Raw genomic sequence first — 17597 nt, 5'->3', positions numbered from 1 at the left:
AACTTTTAAATCAAGACAGTGTTAAGGAACCTTTCCACTACAGATATGCTATGTAGTTATGCTACGAAGATGGAATAGCTAGGCTGTGAAACTATGTGACCGTTTCCACTGATACTAAGTTATGTATCTGTGCGAAGAAGATGCGCAGCTCTAGAATACAATGTATCGATAATAGGGTAGCCATCCATGGTACACATTCATCTTCAGCACACATCTTTCCACATAGCTTAGCTGAGTCCGTTTTACTAATTTTCAAACGAGAAACAAGTATGCAATGTATAAAATATTTAATAATACATTCCGCCATTATTAAAAAACCATCGATAGCCTATAGCTAATTACAAAGAAGCTCCCAAAGGATTATATAGATTGTAATCTCCAATTTAAGAATAACCTCCCGAGCTTCCATTTTCTATTAAGTCGATCGTGTTGTTCCTAAATAACATTTAGATTGGTTTTTGTTGAAAGGGTCGGTCGAGGAAGTGTAAAATTCCTATTATGGCTAATGATTAATGAAAAAAAGATGCTTTACAATAGTGAATCATGGTTTACAATAGTAAAACATCATTTTTTGTTAATTTTAACGTTTTGTTTTTATGAAATGACGTTTTTTATTGAATTTATTTATTTAAAATTTAAACTATTGTGACGGACTTTATGTCGTATGGCATTCTCTATCAGTCAACGTTAGGGTTTAAGTAGATGAATCTGCGAAAAATAAGACACAGAGACTATTCTCTATACATGAGCCTATGCTCATGTAGAGTATTGCAAAACAAAAGAAATACCGCATACACCTCATATTTTTAATCTTTTTTCTTGTGGTTATTAGTATGTATGTTGTATACGTATTATTCTTTATAATGAAGGCTATAGGCACTGACTAAAAACAATCAATTTAAAAAGACATTAACACCATGTATTTAAAATATATATCGTTATGATCAACTGAAAAATGACACAGTATTACTCATCACAACTTCGATAACACTGACTTATACATTAAATTAAAATAGTACAGATTTCTCACACAGAACTGACAAATTGCCATCATATGTTAAAGTCGTTAGCTCACTAATTACTGGTTCAGAGAAGGCTAGTTAAATGCCTCCGTGTCATCATCATCTGGTCGGCCCTGAATTTCTTATGAACGCAATCCCTTCTGCATTCCTCGGCCCCAGGTATGCGACAACATTGTTATGGTTTAATAAACGTATGGCTTCTTCGGCAGATATTGTCTTCGCAAAATGTCACGTCTCATCATTTTATTGAATCTTCCAATAAGATTTTGTGCCTTCAATATTGCGTACTTTCCGCCGTACTCAAAGCCATTTAATGGTTACTTAACCCAGTCCTTAGCAATTGTTTTCTATACAAAATCGTTACTAAGGAATAGTATAAGTAATCATTAAATATCTCTGAGTGCGGCAGTTAGTATCTCATAGGTATAGATTTAGTATCTTTATTAAGTATCGTAAGTATAAATTTAAAGTTCATAAAGATTAAAACTGAAAGTGATAGATAGGCACTTTTTCCATAATCCACTCGAATACGTATCATCACGGATAATGGAGTAATGGAAACTCCTAACAGGCGACCAATAAACACTTCTCAAGTCATAGTTTCGTAACTGAACCTACCATTACATCGACAATTTTGTGCGTACAACAATAATAGTTTTGATCCGTCGACATGCCGACAATATTCTTTTCTCACCTAACTAGCCGGGAGTGTATAATTGGGCCAAACTGCCCACTACGCAATTACTATGGAATGGAATAAGTAATACCCGTGCCGTGGACCAGTCCGCCGGCTCACCGTTTGGGTAGTAGAGCAATCTTTATAAATGCTTCAACACACTTTTTATTTTATTTCTATTGATTTTCTTCTTTACTAAAGATAATAAGATCGATATAAACGATGCCTCGTTTTGCTTATTTGGGAATCAAAATACTACGATAGTAACTTTCTTTTATTTTGTTTTAAGATCGGTTTGTGAGCGGTATCACTACATAGTATAAAACAAAGTCGCTATTTTTGTATGTTTGTCTGCATGCTTAAATCTTTAAAATTACTCAACGGATTTTGATGCGGTTTTTTGTAATAGGTAGAGTGAATCAAGAGGAAGGTTTATATGTATAATACAGGCATAATATATCACCAATGCACCCATGCGAAGCTGGGGCGGCGCTAGTGATGAATAAATAAAATTACACTGTATCTGTAGGTACTCGTGCAAAAGTAACTGTGTCTGCACGTGCGCAAAGACAAAAGGAACTTGAAACCTTTGTGTCTGTTGTAGCAACGTACCGAGAGACAGCGCTGAAGTAACCGAGAAACCGAGAAGGTATTACTAAACATTGTGCTTTGGTACCTTGGCGCACGTCGCAGTGAGCTGTGTGAAACATAATACATAACACACCTATGTACTTAAAAATCATACTTATTGGTCTTAACTAAAAACCACGGCTTTCTCACAAATTATTAATGTAGTCTAGGGTCTACTAGTTTCGCGCAGCCTACTGTTATGAAGAGTCCCTCTTTGACTCAAAACCAGTAGAGCTTTTATCCGCTAATAATACGTAAATATACCGTGACGTTTAGTCAATTTACTATGTCTTACGAGACTTATTGGTCTTATTGGTAGAAGTCGATTGTCTACTACAGTGCCTACTGCCAAAATTTACGGACAAGAGCGCTCGTATGTGTGCGTATACACATATTTACACACCACTTAAATTTCTGTCCGATAGAGATTTATTTATTTTTGATTAACTCGGAACACAAGATATTGATAGCACTGTTTGTACGCTTGATTGATAACCAGCTTTTTAAATTTGGTTCTATTTAGTGAACTAAAAACAAACTCAAGAACTAGATTTAATAAATCAAACAAGTAATTAAAGCTTGCGTCATTATAATATCAAGTACAATTGACAATATGTAATTTATAATAGAAATTTTATGCGTAGAATCTATTACGCTAGCGACAGTCACGCACGCAATCATAGACAATAAATAGAAAAACTTGTTAGAAATGTTCTCGGGAATTGATAAACTGTTGCGAGACATTACGTATAATATAGACAAGGTATTCCTTATTGGCGATTAAGTTTTTAAACCATTTTAATCCCCTATCCCGCGGAGCCCAAAACTGCTCCCTCGCACGTCCTAAACCTTTTTTCTTTCGACCACCTGCTCCTGCTCCGAAAAGCGATTAAAGAAAAAAGTAAAAGAACAGGCAGGTAATACTTTTATTATTTTTACTTCAACACTCTGAGCACGTTTTATTATTTACGATATGCGCTGGTGTTTTGATTTTTGGTAAGACTTTACATTGGTTAGGTAGAGTAACTATGTATACTAGTAGAGTTTGTTTTCTAAGCAAAACATTGCATTAATGTTTAGACACCTTGCTACTATTTAAGTACAGTAAGTTTTCAGTTTCTAATCAACATTACGATATAATTTACTAGGAATGTCACATGTTCCTGACGTGTTTATAATAACAATCATTAGCTTGCCCGAGTCGTCATTACTCATGATCCCGCGGGCATGGTTGTATAAAACAAAATGGCGGCCGCAACGAAGCCTCAAAATCCTGACCGTGAGCGTGTGCGTGGTTCCCGCCATAACCGCGTGCGGCGCTGTGCGCTTAGTTCGGTAGTAGGCCGCTGCGAGCGGCGAGGGCGCTGGCGTCACGGGCAGCGTACCCGCAACTTTAGAGACTACACTCCCACGTACGATCTCTTATTGTAAACACAGCCGCGGCCGCCGCGTGCAAGTTTTCCTTCCCTGTGGACTAAAAACGTTTGTAAACATGGACGTGTGTATGGAAGTGTTGTAAACTGTGTGCTAAGTGATTATTGGACGGATTACGAGGATCTGCAATGACTAAGGCCAAGATAACCCGGAGCAGCGCTCTCTACCACAGCGCGAAGGTGAGCCCTTCTACAATTTGTTGTTATTTTGGGTTTCGATCAATTAAAGTGCTGTTCTTTAGCTTTCTATTTGATGTGTACATGAAGGGTTTGGTGGAAAAATGTTTCGTATTAGGAGTATTTATAAACAATCCACGCCTTGTGTATTTATGCTAATGTATTGACTTGCAAATGCAAACTTCCTCGTATGTATGTTTTTATAAAGTAAATAATAAGATACGTTAGTTTTTTCAAATGTTACATATAAAAGTTGGAGGGTAATTCATTCGGGTCCGGTTCTCTGGACGTTGCATTGGTCGTGAATCTCGATCCCTCCTCTCCCGCCTTCCCTTCGAAGCCTCCGTGCCTCCAATTTAAAATAAACGATTGCAGCGCACAGTATACTGAAAAACCAGAAACATATTTTTTCTAAACATATTGTTTTATTATGTGATGTGAGAGTTGGCGCATGTATTGTCAATAGAAAGTGTAATACTTTCGTGTACACGCTCATGCCTAAACATATAAACGAGATTATAATTTAATCGTTTTTGCATTATAAAACCATATATCTACAGATATCCAGTAATGTTTTACGTATAAAAAACTTTAATAAAAAATCTATTGTTAACGTGACAAGATGACATTTTCGTTATCATATTTTAAAATCATAGAAATATACAAAACAAAATTGTATCCATCAGCAAAAAAGTATCTCATATTTTTTCCTATACTGTGGTTCTATGGGGCTACGGGGCCTACTCTTGGAGTAAAAGACATCAACGCACACGAACAAAAGAGACAAAAGTTCTCAAAGGGGTTATTGTGTGAGAGTGAGCGAGACAGATGTCGCCTGTGGCCATGTTTATACTTATTTATTTGTGTATAATTAAGGACTGGGATTTTGTATACAGGTACATTTATAGATACAGGTAGTGGCCGTTGCACGGATGGCCGATCTCCCCTTTTCGAAAAGGAAGAGGGATGCTCTATAATGGGGCAGATTTTGACCGTATGTAATGTGCTGGCATTTAAAGTTTCGGAGTTTCGTTCGTTTCGGATAGTGAGTGCTAATGATGCGTGAATTTTAACCATTCTTTTACTTATTCTTCGTTAGATTTTGACCGAGGTTTTCATTTACATACAATGTGAATGTCGAATCGATGATATGGATGAAACAAAAAAAAAATATAATTCTTATTATTGTGAACGGTACATCAACTCGTTACTATCCTTTTTCTATCAAATCATATAAACCGAAATATAACGAGATAACTCGTATGAGCCTTACAAATCAAGTTCTAATTCACATTTAATGAATACTTAGCCCACGTTTTCTGGCTATTGAAAAAAGTAAATTGCTCATGTGGTTGTATTCTTGGAAATGGAGTGCACGTTCATCTCAATTCGCCGACCGGTTCTGGCAGGCTTTTTATACCATATCACTTTGATTTTTTACTAACTTAATCTTCATAGTGCAGTCGGCAAAGCTATTTGGTGCCTGTAGTATAATAGAGATTATCTCAGTAGAGAGTCAGATTTTTTTAACGTTGATAAGTCTGCGTTTGGCCACCAACCCGCTTACTGCCAGGACGGCGAAACGAAGCTGTGGTTGAAGATGGAACGCATAGACTTACTGCCACACTCAGAGTCATTTAATGCTTACTTAAACTATTCTTTAGTAACGATTTTGTATGGAAAACAATTGCTAAGGACTGGGTTAAGTAACTATTAAATGACTCTGAGTGCGCGAGTTAGAAAGTCTGTGTGCCTATTCACACTGACGCTGAAATAACCCGAGTTGTATTTCATTATCAGTATTCATTGTTTGGCTACTAAGCCGACGAGCCGAACAAATCAATACAATCAGATTTAGATTTCGATTTCAGCCATGATCGTCCCACTGCAGGTTTCCCTACCCTCCTTCCACTCCTCTCTGACCAAGGCAAAGGTTACAAAAATCTGGTTTAATTCAAAACCATTATAATTTAATTATGACTACTGTCTCTGTGTTGAATCAATCTTAATTGTTGTACGTGCATACCAAATAACTATGCAGGCTGCAGCAGGTCAACCTATCCTTTCCTATCAGATTTCTTTTCAACTTTATTTAATATAAAGTGCAAAATCCAATGAATAAAATTTACAGATAGGAGTAGGTTATTCTGCTGGCGACTGTACATTAATAGCTGTACTTGTACCACAATAATCATCGGCTGTAAATTATAAAAGTACCGCAAATCTAAGCTCAGGTAATAACAAGATGGATGTCTTAAGTTAAATACATGCTTGCTTTATTAGTTAACTTATAATAGGCGTGTAAATCAAGTTTTTAATGAAACTGGATTTAAATCTAGGATACCAAGTGTAGACTCTATAATATTGAATGAACAGCTAGTCTATTCTGTTTATGTCAATTCGAATCATTCGAAGTAAACTCGATCGCGGTCCGACATCGGTTGTGAGAATACTCTCGCCCAAATAAGGGAACGAGAATAATCTGGAGTAATGCCTTTAAAACAAGGTATTGCAAGATGCTTGCAATTACATTTAAAACTAGTTCAAATATTATACGAAACATTCTTAAAGTACAATTCAACAAAAACATAATTAAGAACACATTGACGAAAATAATTCCTAACATATTTCAAAAGACATAAATGTATGAAGAACTTAACACCTGACAAAGCATAAGAAGAGTGACTCACACATAACTCTATATTAAATAAAACATCGATTACGAAATCATAACAATCGTAACGAGTATCGATTTATACCGATTCATACCGATTATGTGACGCTTGTACTAGAAGTCTCGTTCAGCAATTCCTTTAAGATCACGTTCTTGTGTTAATTGTTATGTTACAACATGCCGGATGAATAGTGTTATGATATGTAGTCATAATACCTGTTGTAGGGAATCTGTGACTCACTTGTCACCTGTAATAGTTTATATAGTCTATGTTTTATATACATTTTCAGTATTTTGCGGAGATAGTTACAACATTTATGTGAAACAAGCTAGTCGGAAACATAATGTTTATGATTCACCAGCTACTCTCGCCGCTACCTCTATTAGTGTTTTAAGTTACCTTTCTCAATAAAAGGACAACACATATGTTTATATAAAATAAAATACTGAAAAACACGCTGCTTATGATAAAGAATCTCTCTGGGACTCGAAACTAGAAGAGCTTCACTCCATTAATGTACGTAAGTCAACCGTGATTTTTAGTTAACTTTACAACACAAAAATGACTATTCAATTTGAACCAGCAGTTTCGGAGATAAGCGTCCAAATAAACATACTCTTCGCATCTACAATTATCATAATTATCAATCAAAGAATAAAATGCATTTCTTCAAGAGATGTTTACACTAGGAATATGTACGGTAGTATTGTAGTGCGTTATCACAAAATCACGTTACACAGTGACAATCCGTGACTCAATGTCACGCTACGATAGTCAGTCAGCGTCAGAACATTGCCCAGACGTGTCAAATACCGTTCACAGTTCCCTCACCTAATTGACTTCTAATTAGACCGTAACATAGTAATTTGGTGGTCACTTACTTCAGTACATACGGGCATGTATCAAGATATACAAACCAGTGTTAACTGACCATCGGATGTGTGGAAAGATCATACAAAGTCAGATCATGATAAACTGGATTTGTATATCTCTATGTGTAGTTTATAATATACTATAGCTTCTGCCAGGGGCTTCGCCCGCAATCCCGTGCAATTAAAAGTAATTTAGATGTTATTCCACCGTAACAGACAAACATACACACTTTCGCATTTATAATATTAGTAGGATGTAGGTACTATGTACATTATAATCAACTACAGTACTATTTAAATGCTTATGACTATGTGTCTAGCCTAGTTACAGAACACATAGGACATTCCATTTTTAATAAATTCATTCATTAATCAAGTCTACTACCATTAATTACGACTACATTAATCATATCTCGTTTTGCAGGTTTTATAAGTTACTATCGAAGTAACAAACTAGTTTGAAAACATTTTTAGTACTTTTAGCCTTCACAAAATAGCTTAAAGCTTAGTACCAAAGCCTTAGGAACCTAATTACCTGCCCACAGCTATTGAGAATGCATAATCTAGCGCCTAATAACACCAATTCAGATTCTAGGCCTTGATAGGTACTTAGTATTTAAAATACTTTGGTATAATAGAAATATAATAAACCTAACAATCAAGCGTCGTATGACGTAATTGTTTATTATTTTTCTATATCTAATAGGTACTTAACTAATGTATTGATCACGATATTCCCTGAGGGAAGTTAAGAACGTGACGTACAAAAATTTTAAGATATTAAATACTCTTCTAAACACACTAATAGCGGTTATAATGCTAAACTTTGTGTAATTTGATTGATCTGGATGTTTTTCGGATTCAAGCAACCTTTTAAACTGAATAAACTTTGAATCGTATTTATTGTGTTCAGTGAAATGTAGCAAGAAATATTGTCAGCCTAGTCTAGTGTTAATTTTGATGTTCTAACTTCTGTTCGCGGTTTGGGTAAAACCCTGTACCGTGGATAAAAACTACTACATGTAATAATTCAGTCTGTAATCTATGTCTGTACCAAATTTCATCCAAATACGTCAAGTAGATTTTGCATGAAAGAGTAGGTACCTAATACACGCACATTCATGAAATTTTCGCATTTAATTTATTAATATTAGTAGGATAACACATAGTAACATTGCACACACGTGTTTATAACAAAGTTATTGTAGTTTCTGTTATGAACAATAACATATTGATTTTGCCGACAGATGTTCTTTATAGTGCAATAAAATGAGCCATCGACATTTTGTGATAGTATGTATTAATACATTCAAGTGTAGTGTAGGTGAGGCGCAAGCGCTTCCGTAGGGGAAGTGCACCGGCTATATTTTGATTCAAATATTACTTCCGTTCACCGATTCGCTGATAACGCTCCACTTGATGTGAAATGTGCATGTTGAAGATAAAAATATAATTGTGCTTTTAATTACGTAATTTTTGAGTTGAGTGTATTATAGTATAGAGCGGTGATTCGAATGATTTACTCATTACAATCAGTATTTAAAATGCTTATTATTAATTAGTTTAATTTGAAAATACATACTGCCGTATTCAGAGTCACTTAACCTCTTGTCTGCCAGTATATGAAACATAATAAAACAAACATTGCGTCTCGCGTAGATCTGTATTCCCACCACGGGTTAATGATTACTTAAACCAGTCCTTAGTCATTGTTTTTAGAACAAAATCGTTACTAAGGAATAGTTTAAGTAATCATTAAATATCTCTGAGTACGACAGTTAGTCCTGTTAGTAAGAAATAAATCTAGTCAATACATACAGTTATATAACAAATTATATACCGATTAAGAGTATAAACGATACATTAGTGCGAGCTGTCGGCTTCCCACGATGCGCACGAAGCGTCAAATCGTAGTTTTTACTCGTATATTATTCAATACCATGTCCAACGCATCACTGCGCCCCCTCGTATGGACTCGATGTAAAAACGTGTACAAATTGACCCTCTCCCTTTCACAATTCTTAAACTACTATTAACACTCTGTAATCTGAAGAAAAACTAGAATAGTTGTAGTTATAATTGGATGTATCAATTAAGGAACACATTAATTATATGTAGTTATTTATAACTAGCTTTTGATTTTTATTGTGAAACTAAGTTTTTTTCTAAATCAATGCGGTTTTATGTCTTACTCACTTGTCTGGCGTGTTATTTCGATTGGTTTCAAGCTACGTTTGGGACTCATAATCATGAGCAGCATTGCGTATCCGATTTAATTGCTTACCTTTAAGAGATTGTTACACATTACACAAGTATTGTTTTATGATGAATGTATTTAATATTTCTTTCAAATAACAATTGTTGCTAAGCCTAATAAAAAAAGAGTAATGACCAACTATGTATACATAGTATAATACATATTATACAGTGTGATATTAAACATATTCAGGTCAATTCACAGTCGCAATAAACACGTGTTGTATTGTAAACAAACACGAATAACATGCGATACATAAAATATGTGTACATAAACAGATTTTATTGTGATCGTAACATCATCAGGTCATCGCCACAGTTTCATGATTTGTCTGTTCAGCGGAATATGTTTACAAACATTCGTTTTTAGAAACAAACAAAAATGGTATCTCGTTATGTAATAATAGAGTGTATTGTTAGTTAAACTGGGAGATTGTATTAAATGCTATTTTAAGGTTCATTGTACTTTGATAATACACATGAATGGGCATTGATTGAATTGAACTAAATAGTACAAAAACTAAATGTTTAAAAACAGTAATGCTAGAGTATTCTCAATCGGAGCTGCGGACTGCCTAGCGGGTTACCGGGGTTCAGGCTCGAAAAACAGGAGTAGCAACGGGGTGGTTTTTAGTCAGTAAGAGTCTGACATTCCCTCTAGCTTCGCTCTAGGCGGGAGAAGTCATTGGAGAGTAATCTCAAGACCGTTTGCCGAACAAGAGTCTGAGGTTCAATTTTCGGTTCAGGCAAAGAATTACATTGAGATTTTGACATTTTTTTCGAAACTTATTGTTTATCATTATCAGTAATAGTACTGTGTCTAAAATTATTCGTCTGTATGTTAGTCCTTTGAACCCGCAATGCGCAATGTAAGTACACGCGTCGTCGTGTCCCGTTATTTCTTCCATCGTATGTAACTCGTTAAGGCCTCTTACAGTAAATAATACGATACTCTGTCTTTAACTGGTAGTAAAATCCGAATATACGAGACTTTATTACGATGGAGTAGAGTTCAAAGTTGGTAGCCTATGTAAGCTTTAGATGATGGTATACAATACAGTTCAATCGGAATAAATTGTAGCAAAAAAGGTACAAAAACATAGAAGTGAACTTATGTGTAGTAAACACGTTCAGTGAATTCCATTAACACAGAAAAAAGTTCAGTCTCCTGGCCCACATTGCAAAGAACATAATGTATATTTATCTAACTTTTTTTTTATCAAAACTAACCCAAGTCTTATCATAGTAAACATTGACAAGACCCGTTGTTCCCGAAACGTTCTTGTTTCGAAATCGTTATCTGACGACAATACGTCCTCACTTCCATTACCAAGACATTTTATCTGTTTGTCACGAGCTCTCTACTAAATGCAGGGTGTATACATACCGGCGGGCACGGCCCTCTGTCGATCACTTAACATGCACCCCAGAATCTATCGTTATTGTACACCAGTGTGAAAACGACCTTAGCGCCTTATTTGTTCGAGGACAGAGCCTTTATTGTCTGTTTGAGATGCTTTTATACCTAGAAATACAACGGAATATCCACCGTCTTCATAATATGTAGAATAAACAGGCACATTCGTGACATAAATATAGTGACACTCGACATAACTTGCCCAAGTTAAAGATCCATAAAAACCAGAGCACATTTTATGTATTCGTAGCAAATATCTTAGCTCATTTGTATACAAGGTGTGGAAATGTTTATCACATTCATATATTCTGCCACTGGCTACGTCTAGAAACTAGTTCTAATGTATCAGATCTACTTATGTGGGGTATAAACGCGGAATATGTCGCCGTAACAGTACATTAGTTACGTGACTGAGAAAAATCAGCATTAATCCGCCGCTACCTGTACTTGCGCTCACGCACTGACTTTATTTCGCGGAACTTCGCTAACAGAAGCGCATGCGCCACTTGTCCACACCACATCTGTCATCCTTCCTCCATATTTTTTTATCTTCCTGTAGATTGACGCACAATAACACCTCAGGTGCTAAGCCTGGAATTAAAACCTTAAAATGAAAGTAAGAAGTTGTGAAATCAAAGCACGCGTGCTTGATAAGAGAGAGATAAGATTTTTATTATTGTTACAAAGCATACTTTTTACGAGCTAAGTGCATCGACATGAATATAAATATCTAAAGAATGAAATCGGAACACAGACTGAGACGATGTTAAGATACAAAATAATAAAAGAGTTTATTATACTGAGAGCATTCGACATCTGCTCAGGACGAGTTAGTGTGCACCTGCCTCGGCCCGAAAACAATCGCGAAAAACTGCCAGCCTGCTGGAGGTATCGCTCTCATTACAATAACAGGTGAGAGAGGGTGTTATGCCGAGCCTAGGAGTCTGCAAACTGCACAAACACGATAATTGCTGATATACACCGTATTACTATAAATTTTGTAGTAAACAATTTTCTTATCGACGTGCATGTAATTGGAATAATGACACTTTTTGTGCTGTTGAATATTTTGTACGCAAGGTGGTCGTAGACACTCGTAGACTCGTAGTAAGGTTGCAAGATGTCGTCACATTTTGATGCAATATCGGTGGGCGGAAGATGTTCAGTGCAAAATGCTAATTATTTTCTTGTATATTTGTGAATTCCATTAACATAAGTTGGCCATCTTTATTTTTAGTTTATTTCTGACATTTATACGTCATTTGAAATTGGAGTAGAATGCTAATATGTTCCTGTTCAACTTGATATTTGGAATCTTAATAAAAAATCAGTAGTCATGTATCGTTGACATAATGTTCTTGTGTATTCATTTTATAAGTATGGCGTGGGCGGCGCAGGAAGTGTGTTGGCGTTGCTACCATTATGAAATTGAGACGTGCACGAGTTTTATCTTAAAGATCGATGCTATATTTGATAGTTAATTATATGATATGGTTGGGGAGCACACGGTGCTAAATTTGGAATATTCGAGGGTCAGTCTTGAAGACTTTTTAGTAACCATCGAAATCCCTTCATAGACTGCTCTACTAACCTCTTGTATGCCAGTATATAAGACACAATAGTAAGCACATTGTGTCTCACGTAGATCTGCATTCCCGGCATACTACGGTTTAATAGACTCGTTTCAAAAATATTTGTACTAGATAAACAATTGTTTTTTTTATATAACTACTTCCTAAAAATTACGGTTTCACTAGTAATTTATCGTACATAAATAAAAATAACATGCATGTAGCTTTCCATAATAACAAATGGAAGCATATTAAGCTATAAATAATTAAATACCAGGTGTATAAAATTAAATAACTCCTATTTATTTTTCTTCACACTTTAGTACATTTTATGGCTGGATTATAGTGAGTATTGTATAAGCTGTTGGCTATCCAAAGGCTGTAATCCCACCGTTTCGCGACACATGTCGGTAACACCTGACGTAGCCACGTGCACCTAACGTAAAACGTTCCTTTATTAACATGTGCTTCCTTCTACCCTCTGATAAACATCGAACTTTTAATTATTTCTTTTTTGACTATGTTCCTGCATATAATTTTGAATCGTATTCAATTGGAATATAGATGAGAATGACATATTAATTGTGTATACAGCCGTTATTTATTAGTTTTACTAATGTAATGTCTGGATCACTATAGGACATTTTAGGAAATATTTTTGCTAGTTACCTCTGTATCGCCTTTGATCTAATTCAAAGATACGTCTCTCTCTAATTAAAAGAAGATAATTAGACTTCAGTTAAGGTTATTTAGAGCACCTGCACTCACCACACCTTAGCACATGTATCGACTAGGAATTAATGTTAGGAATTTTAATGCATGTAATATAGCAGGATAAAGCAATTGATAAATTAATTCTTTAGCTTGTAATTATGGACAATAATGGAATAAATGAATTAGATCTATATAAACTAGATCAATAACAATAAATGTTTATTTCTGCGGACGTTTATTGAGTTATTCTCTAATTCTCAAGTATATGGTGTACTTCACTACATAGTATAAAACAAAGTCGCTATTTTTGTCTGTTTGTCTGTATGCTTAAATCTTTAAAATTGCGCAACAGATTTTGATGCAGTTTTTTGTGATAGGTAGAGTGATTCAAGAGCAAGGTTTATATGTATAATACATGACTAAAATATCACTATTGTACCCATGCGAAGCTGGGGCGCTAGTATAGTAATATTATGTATTAATGTTAGTCTTTGTTTTCTCTCACAGGTGCTGTGGCATCTGGATATATTCAGGCGCAGCTTCCGCGAGCTCACCGGCCACGCTTGCCTCGGCCCGTCCTGCATTTTTTGCGCCCTAAAGGTAAGACAATTTGTTCCTCTATTTAAACGTACACATCTGCCAAGTACTACAGGAATTAAGATTATTTCATACAATTAAGATAATAGTCGAATGTTGTACTAATTGTTATGAGTTAGTGTTATAGTCAGCAGTTAAGGAAAACGCATTTTATTGCGTACTCGACCTTTAGTTTTAGTTCGGCTACTACTATGTACTCAAAAATTCTCTGTACATAAGTATGTTGTGCAATTTGTTCCACACGCAATGTAAGCGCGTAGCTGAAAGTGCAAAAGCCTTTCTCGTATTTAGACTTGTTTTAGTTGCACAACTGTTGCTGGACCAACTAAAACAACTAGCAACATAATACTTTGACCACTCGAAGCGACACAAAGTACTCTCAACAAAGCGAAAGAACAGTGTGACCTCGGCTGTGGCCCGGCAGACAAACGTGACCTTTTGTGAACAATAGATTCTGTTCATAGCCTTATTCAAAACGGAATCTCCGAGCTTTCAATGCGTCCATATTATTAAAACCGAAATATAAAAATTTTAATACTTCCGAGCTGCCTTTCTAAGTTACTTTTACTTACTTGCTTGCTATTGTATGGTACAAATTACTTGTTTGAACACAATTTTGTATGTAACGTGTAATTACTTTGTGCGGTCTAGTCCTAAAATAGATGTTATGGTTGGAAACACGAGGTGAGACGAGATTCAAGGGCACTGAGGGTTAATCTACTAGAGGCAGACTAGCCTGACTGGTTTTGCTGAATAGGCCGGGCGCCGGGTAGCCTGTAGCGCGCTGTGATTTAGCTTCCCGCTCTATATTTGTTTACAGCATCAGAGCCTTCTAGTTTAATAGTCTTGTGTTTGCTCATCAGGATACCTATTTATCAGTTAGTGTCAAATTATGTCGAACACATAATGTGATTATGAGAATTGTGTGCGTTCAGATTAATTATGCCCTATTTCTCTTTAAATTTTTTACGTTTTTATAATTGAGAGAAATTGATTTTCATTTATCAGTACCTATATAAGCTATATGTTTTACAGTAAAGAGATTAAAAACCACTTGTAAAATTTTTTCCTGTTAACAAAAAGTATAAAGTATTATTTTTATTTTTTCGGTTCTAAGAAAGGACGATGATCGCATCGTATCGTTGGCGGTTGTTATATTACGAAGATATTTAATAATTCATCAATTAATAAAGTGCTAGATCACATTACACACAGTTGATTACTATGAAATTCAGCTACAAGACCATTTTGTTTTATCTTGTTCGTATATAACTAACTGCATAAGAAAACCCCTATAAGAGTCCCATCGTGTAGAGTTGAGTAAAACAAAATGTTTGTAGTCATAATAAAACTTTCTATTTCGTATAAGTACGTATGTATTTGGTACCGGCAAAGGCGACGCGTGAGCACGCGCCGTTACTTTTCCATTTTCAAACCCGTTTGAAGTTGGCGCCCTTTTCGACCAATGAGCGGCGCGCGTAAGTTCGTAGAACTCTTAGCCTCTGCAGTGATTGGTCCGCCAGTGTTGTGGCGCCAAGTACATTTACTCCTTTCTTTTTATCAATACGACAAATGCTAATGAGAATTCAATCTCTATGATGCGATCATCGTCCTTTCCTAGAATCGAAAAAAATAAATTTCTATTTTTGTTCTTTTTGTTAACAGGAAAATAGTGTTACAAGTTGTTTTAATCTCTTTACTGTTAAAACATAATTATAGCTTATAACTTATTACCAGTAGTAGTAAATGAAAATCAATTTATCTCAATTCTAAAAGAAACGTTACGCAAAACACAATAAAATCCAACTTTCTTCATAAACTATTAATTGAATAATGTTTATGGACAGACCATCAAAGTACGTACAATTATTTAATCAAGAACTAACAGCTATATATTTTTATGTTTCAATATTCTGGTAATTAAGCTATGATTTGTGCGAGCTACCTTTGCTGCCCACGGCGGTTCTAAACGGGTGTTGTGGGTGAAAATTGATATTTTCGACCAATTAATTAAAAACCTGCTCAATGAGGTTTGTTATCAGGCTTGTAAGAATTAAAGGAGTATTTGTATTCTGCTTTATTTCTAGTTTGTAATTTAAAGAATTATTTATGTTCAAAGTTGTCTTAAATTGACTGCCTCGTTGGTCGAGTGGTCGCAAGTGCGACTACCAGGTCCTATTTTTTTCTTTGGGGGAGCGGGGGCGATCATTTAATGAAATAGTCACTCCACCTTGGGTGAGGCTAGAGAAAGTGTCAGACTCTTCATCATCATCATCATCATATCGGCCACAAGACGTCCGCCAGACTCTAACTAACTTAAAACCATCCCATTCCTACTCCTGCTTTAAGCCGGAGCCCCGGTAACCCGTTAGGTTGCCGCAGCTCCAGTAGAGACAATAGCTCTGATCAGGTCAGACTGTTACATTAAACAATTAGCCTCTAGCCATCTTTATTAGTAAACTAACAGTATCCATCGGGTGCCTCACCCGTTTATAATTGAATTTGTTTTACGAAGCCACGAACGCGAATCGAACCTTAACATCGACAACCAGTGTACATAGACCCTTCAATTATAAAGGCAGTTCCTAGAAAATATTATAGCGGTAGGTGGCGTGAAAGTTCGGTCATAGTTCCGGAAGATTGGAAGACAAATTGACTAGCAGATTGTAAATACTTACCTAGCCAAGAAAATCAATTTGTTGCTGAACTGTTTATTGATTTTGATTGTTATTTGTAGAACTAGTCTAATCTAGTTTTCCGGTGCTGCGGACTACCTAGCTGGTTTACCGGGGATTCGACTCAAAAGGCAGAAGTATGAACGGGGTGGTTTTTAGTCAGTAAGAGTCTGACATTCCCTCCCGTCTCGCTCAAGGCGGGGAGAAGTTATTGGATGATTTTACTCCTCAAAAAAAAAGCATAATCTGGTTTTAAGATGGCGAATGCAAACAATTCTACATAGCGTCGAATACTAGATACATATTCACATATTTAAATTTTTGAGTGGGTAAAATCATCCTATGACTTCTATGCTATGCCTAGCCTTCTGGATTAATCTGGATGATACGCCTAACCCCCAAAAAGCCATAGTATCATATAAATTGTACCTCCTCAGATGTTAATTGCTTACTGGCCATCCGCCTGCTTGTGTGCTGCCCTATCTCATAAAATAAGTTCTCGTGTTTGCAGACTACCTCACGATAGACTTATTTACGCAAATAAGACAAAAATGTATTCATCATCCACTAATCGTATGTTTATGGCATTAAGAAGTCCGTTTTAGCTTCCTTGAGCATCTTTAATTAACCGTTAGAGAGTGTCATACAGCCGTATAGTAACATTTATTAGTAGATACTTATTAAATAAATGCCTATACGAGATCACTTAGCTTCCTATGCTATATCCTGCCGTACTCAGAGCTATTAAATGATTACTTACCCAGTCTTTAGCAATTGTTTTTGAAACTAAATCTTTGTTGCTAAGGAATAGTTTAAGTAATCATTCAATGTCTCTGAGTACACGGCAATATAAATATATACATGATAATAAATAAATCTCCA

General features: G+C 35.7%; 1 protein-coding gene across 2 annotated transcripts in view; it reads left to right on the top strand.

The window, feature by feature from the left end:
• Nucleotides 1–17597, top strand: part of LOC118268685 (uncharacterized) — a 79716-nt gene that overhangs the window by 35219 nt on the left and 26900 nt on the right. Inside the window, exons 1-2 of one of the 2 annotated variants that reach the window (XM_035583272.2) lie at nucleotides 3722–3941; nucleotides 13951–14043. In XM_035583272.2, the coding sequence (XP_035439165.2) occupies nucleotides 3891–3941; nucleotides 13951–14043 (144 nt within the window). In that variant the 5' untranslated portion in view covers nucleotides 3722–3890. Of the gene's footprint in view, nucleotides 1–3721; nucleotides 3942–13950; nucleotides 14044–17597 lie in introns of those variants that run through there. The other variant, XM_035583266.2, reaches the window with a different exon arrangement.

This window comes from Spodoptera frugiperda, chromosome 29 (genome assembly GCF_023101765.2).
Source record: "Spodoptera frugiperda isolate SF20-4 chromosome 29, AGI-APGP_CSIRO_Sfru_2.0, whole genome shotgun sequence".
Lineage (NCBI taxonomy): Eukaryota > Metazoa > Arthropoda > Insecta > Lepidoptera > Noctuidae > Spodoptera > Spodoptera frugiperda.
The sequence above is the reverse complement of the archived record's forward strand: the minus strand, read 5'-3'. Positions and strand labels throughout refer to the sequence as shown.